Here is a 9,336-nt window from a genome sequence, read left to right on the forward strand (position 1 = left end):
ACTTTATAGTAAAGTGTTTTTTATCATAGAAAATAATAATAATTATATTGGATTTCTTTGTTACTTTGTCCTGAAGACATCTTTCACAGTAAGTATTGCTTTAATGCCAATCATTTTTGTATTTTAAATTCAGTTTAAATAAAGTTCTTCACTATTAGCCTTATTAAATTTAATCACATTATAAGTTTTATAGGGTTGTGATACTATTTTATTTTCATTAAAATGAATTTAAAATTTATAGCTTAATCTGGATTTTGGTTAATGCAATTAAAAAGAGCATAATTTTTTTAAATAATGGAGTGAGTAATATGAGTAATAATTTTTCAGATGCCAAAAAAGTACAAACGAGTGACAAGTCGGTTAAAGCCTGATGCTCATACAATAAAAGCTGCTGTGATGGCTGTCGAATCTGGCAGTTTATCACTACGAGCAGCTGCACAAGAGTATACAATTTCAAAATCAAGTTTACAGCGGAAAATAAAGTTTAATAAAGAAACTTCTTACAATATATTTTTAATACGACACAAGAAGATGAACTTTTAATATATCTTCGTCAAGCATCTAATATGCATTATGGACTTGATGTTAGAGAAACAAAGTAACTTGCATATCAATATGCAATTAAAAATGACATTAAAATACCAGAAAACTGGAAAAAGAGTGAAACAGCTGGAACTGAATGGTTTTATTTATTCTTAAATCGTACAAAATTATCTATTTGTATGCCAGAAGCTACCAGCCTCAGTCGAACAACTAGTTTCAATTGCACAAATGTAGATACTTTCTTCAAAAACCTTGACAGAGTGCATATATATAATAACTTTTCTGCTGATTGCATTTACAATATTGATGAAACAGGTCTGACAACTGTTCATAAGCCAGTGAAAGTGATTGCTGGTAAAGGAGTAAAGCAAGTAGGACAGGTAACTTCTGCTGAAAGGGGAACCCTAGTTACAATGGTGGGTTGCATTAATGCCCTTGGAAATTTTATTCCACCGTTTTTGATATTTCCTCGTGTCCACTTTTGTAGCCATATGCTTAAAGGTGCACCAACAGGTACAAAAGGTGATGCTAATCCTAGTGGATGGATAAATACAGAAATTTTTTTAAAATGGTTTGATCATTTTGTGGAGTATGGACATCCTAGCAAGGATCATCCATTACTTTTAATAATGACAAACCACAAAACTCATATATCGATTGAACTGATGGATAAAGCTAAGGAAAGCAATGTTGTGCTCTTGACATTGCCACCCCATTGCAGCCACAAACTCCAACCACTTATATCTTCTGCCTACCATTGGACAGCAGAAGATATAAGGCCATTTCCAAAAGCGGGTGAAAAGGTGGCAAAGAGAAAAAGTGCAAAAAGCAAATGTTCTAGGTCTCTGGTATTGACTGACACACCAACAAGAAATGAACTAGTTGAAAGTTTATCAGAATGTAAAAGAAAAAAAAAAGATAAAGATAAGAAAAAGAAAAAAAGTTACCCCCTCAGACATCAACATAATTTTGACTCAATTTAAACATCAAGCAAACTGTTGAACAAAGTTACAAATGCATTTAGAATGGTATTTTATTTTTGTTAAACATAAATAAATTTTGTGTATTGTTATGTTTTATAAGGAGTAGAATAAACAATAAAATAATGTTTAAAATTATTTGTTTCTATTTTTGTCCCATTTCACCCCAACCAATGTCCCATTTCAACCCAACATGGGGTGACATGGGACAAACTGGGTGTCACTTTGAAAAACCAAGCCCTTGAACTTAATTTGATGGTTAAATAATGGGTTTTGCAATAATTTAACATGACAATTCATTGGACTATAGTTTTAAACCGATTTGTATGGTTTCTGTGGAAAATTTAAAGCGCAGCACGCAAGCAAATTTTTTTGTCCCATCTCACCCCGTTCTCCCCTATTTGCCAGAATTCAGTGTCAGGTAGTGTTAATGTCTGTTAATTTGATTTTACTTTAGTCAATTTAGAACAAAGCAAAGTATGAATTTTACTATTTATAGTAACAATTAATAACAATTTTTAATTTAAATGATTTTAAATTTTTTTATAATTTCAAAAATAATTTTCTTCTTTTTTTTTTTTTTTTTTTTTTTAGTTGCCTTTGTCATCGCTTGTTGAAAAATGTTTTACTGTTGAAACATGGTTTTAATTTTGTCAATTTAATATGATGTGAAATTTACTCATTAATCATTAGTCAACAGTTAGAGAGAAGCTGGAGCTTAATTAAGAAATGCTGGAAATTTAATCAAGGTAAAAATAATTTTGTTTACTGGTAACATAATAAAACCAGTTACTACTATTTAGTGCGGGTTTTTTTACTTTTTTTAACATGCTGCTCTGGAAACACTTTCTTTCTCTCCCTCTTTCTCTTAGATGAGGGGGAGAATTAATAAAACTTATGTAATTACTGAGCTCTTACGTATTTCTTAATACCACAATGGATAATAACCATTTATAAGAAATATTTTACGAGTTGCTTGCTGTTTTATGGTATAATTGTTCAAATTGTTTACCTATAATTGTCTTTTTGATTGTTCAAATATTGTAATAAATAAAATCTTTTTAGTCCAAGTATTTTATTTGATAAAATATCTTATTAAGTCGTAGTGTTATATGCCAGTGTTACTACATTGTGTTGTCTAGCTTTTTTATAATCTTTTCTTTTTTAATTACTCTGGAGACAGTAATGTGTGCTTACAAATATTTTATGCTATACGCTATTGTTGCTGTGTTTTGTGTTGATAGACCTAGGCTGTTATAGCTATTTTTTTATACTTTATATTTTCTGTAATATTATTATCCTAATTCTACTAACAATAAAATGCAAATAATACTTTTTTAATTAAAAATTGTGATTTTTTATTTATTTATTTTTTTAGGTATTCGCAGGCTTTACTTGACTTTCTTTTTCTGGTACCTGTGTTGTGACAGATTTTAAAAAGAACTTAACTAATGTTAATGCGGTCTTTATATTGTTAACTATTAGCAATGACATTGCAGATAGGGAGTCAAAGTAAAAATATTATTTATAGATAAATTTGTATTTAATTTTTTAGATAATATATAAAGTTATTAATGTGTTTTTGTTATTAATAATTTAATTACTCATAACCCGTATTAGGGGTTACTTACTGCTAGATTTTTATTGTTACTGTTGTAAATTTCTACTGTTATTATTATATTTGTAGTTATTATTGTTATTACAACTGTTATTACTACAATGATTATTACTATATTACACAGGTCAACAAAAAATTTTTTTTTTCTGGTGCCGTGCAAACTATTTATTTTTTGTATAGCATTTCCCATTTTGATTTCAAATATGCAACTCATTCTTCACCATCACGTCAAGTTGTAAAGATAGTTGTAAACATTTATAAAAATTGCACTTTTAATTAAAGTGCAAAAGCGAATTTAAAAAATCGCGAAAAAAATCATATAGTTGGGCCGGTAATGGTACCAACAGTTTATAAAACAGTTGGCTAAGTGTTGGTAAAAGCGTTACGTTTTTTTCACGGTAAAAACTAAATAGCCAACTGTTGGCCCAAATGTAGCTAATAGTTGGTTATTAGGATCGGGTAAACTACTTACCAACAAAATTAGTAAAAGTTGCTTGGTGCGGAAATAATGGTTTAAATTTTTTCGTCTATCATAGTTAAAGTTATAATATGCTGTACATCAACTTCCTTGATTAAAACAATTGTCTTCCAATAAAACAGGTACAGAGCATGTTTATATATTTTTAGTAGAAGCCATTTTTGGCTCATATTCCGAGAGCTTTTTGTTGAAGTTTGAGATCCCTGCAATAATAAGCTGAAGATGGTTTCAAATATCTTCATTTTGATTATTTCTTTGTTGTTTATTTAGAGTTTTTTATTAAATATTAAAATGTTTATTTTAAAAATTTTTACGAGCTGTAACCTAGAAATTCACTGCTATCTCTTTATTTCTTATTGGTTGGATGTTTTATCGGTTTAGCATAATTTTATTGTTTTCAGGAATAATACAGTATTATGGTAATGTCTCAAAACTAATAAGGTGAAAGTTCATAATTATATACTGTTATAGAGTTTAAAGTTTTAGCATCAAAGGAATTGAACAATGATCAATGAGTTCCAAATGCTTTTTGAGCGCTTGTTCTGAAGTAACTAGAAGCAATAAAAAAATATTTTCAAAACTCTAATCTAGAAAAAAGTTATAATAAAGTAGAACCAAAGTTTTTTTAATTTTATGCCCTCTTAAATTTATTCTTGTCGATAAACAATACCGTGAAACGTAGTTGTGATAAATAAAATTTAAAAATGCAGTCAATTTTTTAACCGCAGGATAAATACCATTCCGGCGTTCAATGATATATAATTTCAAGCGGTTGGTCCTAATAGTTTTAAACATTATGATTGGAAACAAACTTTATTTTTTACTCAAAATAACACTGTTCTCTTCGTTGGAAGTACTTTTAAAACGTAATATATATATATCTACTATAACGTATTTATTTAAGCATATGCTCACTTTTTTTGCTTATCTTAATCCATACGGCTTTTTCAGAAAAAAAAGAAAAAAACAAAGAATAATGAATGATAAGATTACTGCCCCATGCCAAACCCTTAGTCGATGTAGCAGCGCTCCGCTGCGGGTCAGGCTATTTGTAAGTCGGTGTATGTACTGAAGTCCCCGGCAGCAGGCTATTTCAGTATGACGTCACACTGCTCACCTAAATCAGCAGTATAAGATATAAACCAAATTAATTTTTCACTCAGAAATAACGCTCCATTTTTTGTTAAAATTATTCGTACAAAATGCAACATAAAAGAGTTTTTCTTTATTTATGTATTGGCATCGTAGTATTTAAGTTACTTAAGAAATAAAAATAAACTTGAAGTTCTTTAAAATAATAAATAAGAGTTTAAAAAAATATTTTTTGGCAAACTTGTTTTAAAATAAAATATACATTCTGAGCTATGTATACTTTAAATTATGACTGTCATTTTCAAAACTTTAAAATGTGAGAAATGTTTTATATGGTTTCACTACCATTCGACCCAGAATGCATTAGTTTAAGTGCTAATTTGCATCAGAATGAACCTGCGTAAGTGCCAACTTGCATAAGAAAATTGCTCAAGTGCAAATCTGCATAAATGCAAACAGGTATTAATGCGCCTAACAACTTCTAAAACATTTAAGTACGTGCAAATACGAGCAAGTGAAATCTAGTTACAAAACGGTTATTATAAGTCTAATTTTTTGTTTATTCAGCACATTCTTTGCAATCTTAATCCTTACCCACTAAAGATAAAAAAGAATTTCAAAAAAAGTGAGCTACTCTATATCAGCCTTTTTTTTTTTTTTTTGCGCAGAAGTAGAGGTTAGCAGAAACGAATAGAAAAAACTGAATTTAAATTTTTTTATTCATTTCTGCTAACCCCAACTTTTGCACAAAAAAAGCGGATAACATCTTCATGTATAGCTTCATGTTTTTTTCCTACTTTTTCAATAGATTATTTGCGCAAAAATTGAAATTGATGAATAACATAGAAATGCATAAAGGACATATATACACTTAAATAAGCAAACAAACATACGTTTGTTTTTTTATATATAAATTATTAAAAAAAAAATGCATCCTAAACCCAAAGCTAAAAGTATGCATATTATTCTTAATCTTTTCTGTATTTTTTATTCTTCTTTGTATTTTAGTTTAATAACTTAGGTATTGATTTTAACTGATCCCTAAGACTACTTAAAGAATATGAAAGACTATTAACAATGATGGAAAAATGAGAGGAGGCTTTTATATTACAACTTACATACATCAAATGATGGTTTATGGTTGTGACAGAGCACAGTCGTAGTTGCCTTGTAAATTTATTTTGATGTCAAAATATGGTTTATTTTTTTGTGAGTACGCGCGTCTGTGTTTATGTGTATACACCCAACAATTATTGATATATGCATAAATTTTTTAGCTTGCGAAAAAATTCTATAATTCTAATCAAAGCAAAATATTTTTTTTGATTTAAAAGAAAAAAAAAACATTTAACATTTTTTTTAATTTAAAAGGAAAAACTTTTTATTGCCACAAGAAATGTTATTTAATAAAAAATGTCAAAGATTATTTCTATTTTAAATGCTTTTGAAATGTCGAAATCTTTATTGCTAACGCAATCATGTTGCCCTAACTAATTTATATTTGTTGAAAATGTAAATAGAAAAATATTGAAAAACAAATTTTTATTATTTTATGTTATATACAAAACATAAAGCTCTGTGAAAGTATCTGTTTCATTTAAATAAAAACACAAATTATTTCCTAAAATATTCCTTTGAGAATAGAGAATCAGCAAAAATCTGAATCAACAGCTACTGCAACAAAGATTTTTGGCTCTTTAAACGAAATTCTTTATAATCTTTACAATGCATTTAAATTGGATGACTTTTTTTTCAAATTTTTTGCTTAAACATTGTCTATAAATATGAAATAAATGGTTAATAGTTTTCTTTAATATTGCTTCCTTAGAAATCTTATTTAATAATAATAAATTTAATAAGAATAAATTCTTTTTACTTAAGTAGGTAAGTTTTACATAAATAAAAAGAACTTAACTGACTCAACTATTAATTTATTAATGAGCTTATAAATAATGCAAATATTGCATGAGAAAATACATGTTTCGACATCTTGACGCCTATAACACGCAGTTTAGTGTATTCTTACTATTTTTGTATTCAATTCTTTTTTTTTGTTTTTGTTTTTTGATGGTCCATTAGGTACTCTAGATAATTTAATGATCTTATTACGGAGCACAATAGCATTTAATGAGAAATCTCTTAGCTGCCATCCTCATTGCTGTTATGGCCAGGTCGGGCATTTAATTATGGACCTATTGACTCCAAAAACAGCACTCTAACAGAGTCGTAACTTTTGTATATAAAAATATTCATCACATAAACCATATAAAACTCAACAAATTTAAAAATTTGCATTGTTTAAAAACGTCTATCAAATTAAAGTTATTACTTTTAACCAGCGACAACTTATTACCTAAAGCTGATATTGTTGCAACTTATTACCGCTATATATTTCTTCTTTCATTTTTAAGTAATTTAGAAGAAATGCAAGTGTCTTCAATAAATATTTTATTCTCAACTAAAAATAAAAAAATAAAAATCGTTTTAAATCATTTTTAAACTTCTCAAATTTATAATGAAAATGTAAATAAATAATTAGATTAACTTTTTTACTTATAAATATGAATATATATATATATATATAGATTTTTTGTTTTATTGCTTAACGTAAAGTAAAAAGTCAGATACATCTTTGCACGCGTTAAAACATTGATACTTTGAAACTGAACAAATCTGAAATTCTTTCATTTCTCCAGCATGTGCTGAACAGGCATCAAATTCTGACGTGCATTTGTAGTCGCAGGATACATCGTCACCAAGGGGTCGACTTCTCACTGTTTTAACGTGTTGTACGATCAGCAATGTCATTAAACAAATGGACGTTGTTAAACTCATCATTTTCTAGACATTCAAAAACATAAATATTTGGAATAATATTATCAAATTGATCACGCATCAATTTAACTATTCATCAAATTAATTATCCAATTAATCGCGCATGCTATTGTGTTTTGCAAGCAGATTAACTTAAGTTTTATTGTAAATAATTTAAAAGTTTAATAAAATTATCATTTAAAACAATAAATATCAATAGATTGATTTTGTTGAATAACAGTTTATATATATACAAATTATATCTAAATTTTGATTTGACCTCACCTTAGTGTATACATAATGTTTTTTATTGTACCCATCAAAGTTCAAAATAAATAAATAAACACTTTAATAAATAAATAAATACACATAATAACACAAAATTTGCAAATAACACTAAAAAGTAAAAATAAAAAATAAAAAATAAAGATATAAATAACAAAAAAAAAAAAAATTAAACAATTAATAAAAAAAACTGCACAAAATAAATAAATAAACACTTTTGAACCTACCAGCATTTATAACCAAAAGATGTAATGATATTGAATAGTTGCAGATACTCCAATATTTTATCGTTGTTAGAAATTTCTTTAATAATGTCATTTAATTCAAGTCTCGAGTTTTATTGGATTGCGGAGTTCAAAAAGCCTACTTTTTCTTTTGTTGTCTATTAAACACTTAAACTAAGAATATATATCTCTATTGTACGTTACCACAATGAAAATGTAAATAAACAATCTTTTAATTTATTTATTACGTAAAGTGATTAATTTTTATTCCATAAAGGTAAATTTTTTACTTTTTTATTTGCAGTTACAGTTTAATTCGTGACCGACATAAACAATAAATCACTTGAACGTGCTTATCTAAACACGCTTTCCTGCTTTCTTTTATCTTTCTGTTTTGTTTAATAATCAAATCGAATGAGATCTTTCCGAAATCGAAACTATTCACTAAGGGATATTGTGCGATCTCAGAGCGGCATCTTAAAAATACGAAGCTTTCTCGGACCCTTTTGCTTCAAAAACTTCAATCTTTTAGAAATTAGTTATCAACCATAAGCTAATTCGAGACAGTTTTATCGTAAGTTTGGGAGTTACAGTTAATTTACGGTAAATAGTTTTTTCACGTAACGCAGTAAAAATATATATATAAAATTATTTTGATCGAGATAAAAGCAGTTGCGAAATAAACCAACATTTTATAAGGTGTTTAAAAATAAACATTTGAAAGGGTGTATGAAAACAAACATTTGATAGGGTATACACAAATCTGAGAATCAATAACTTGTTTCCCGTCGATTCAGCACGCAGCGTTAAAAATCCGTTATTTTAATAAATAACAACGATGTCAATAATGAAGCCTTGCTTTATTATTAATATTCCTTTTTTTTTTAAATTTTTCAGCATTTTTGTTGCATATAAAAATGATAATCCAAAAACAAAAAACCAATTTTTGATAAACCACTTAAACTACTTTTAAATGCTTTTGCACTTTTAACCTGAGCTATTCTAGTTTCAAACAAACTAGCTGTAGAGTATTTTTTTTTTTCTTCGGAATCTCATAGTTCTCAAGCTCATAATGCTAAAAAAAATTTTTTTTAGATAATATAGGGACTTAGACACCCGCTATTCTTAATATCCTCTGCTTAAATATATCCAAATCCTAAAGAATATTCCCGAAGAATCAACAACACGTTTTAAAATTGTAGTAAAAACATTGTATTTGTATAGTGCGGTGAACCAGTTTATAATAATATTATTGTAAACTTTCAAAATTGTTTTAATAACAATCATCTTGAAATTTAAAGT

At 27.5% G+C, this 9,336-nt stretch overlaps 1 protein-coding gene and 1 long non-coding RNA gene across 2 annotated transcripts; one reads left to right on the forward strand and one right to left on the reverse strand.

Moving 5' to 3' along the window:
- The first annotated feature begins 607 nt into the window (after positions 1-607).
- Positions 608-3,128, forward strand: LOC124819023 (uncharacterized). Its single transcript, XM_065813169.1, has 2 exons — positions 608-2,272; positions 2,902-3,128. The coding sequence occupies exon 1, from the start codon at positions 723-725 to the stop codon at positions 1,524-1,526; it is 804 nt and encodes a 267-aa protein (XP_065669241.1). The 5' UTR covers positions 608-722; the 3' UTR covers positions 1,527-2,272; positions 2,902-3,128.
- Positions 3,129-7,146: 4,018 nt separating this feature from the next.
- LOC124807763 (uncharacterized) lies at positions 7,147-9,084 on the reverse strand. The gene is made up of 2 exons (XR_010642415.1): positions 8,038-9,084; positions 7,147-7,552 (listed from the first exon to the last, which is right to left on the reverse strand). It is a non-coding gene; the product is annotated as an uncharacterized LOC124807763 (long non-coding RNA).
- Positions 9,085-9,336: the final 252 nt, after the last annotated feature.

Source organism: Hydra vulgaris, chromosome 12, assembly GCF_038396675.1.
Source record: "Hydra vulgaris chromosome 12, alternate assembly HydraT2T_AEP".
NCBI lineage: Eukaryota > Metazoa > Cnidaria > Hydrozoa > Anthoathecata > Hydridae > Hydra > Hydra vulgaris.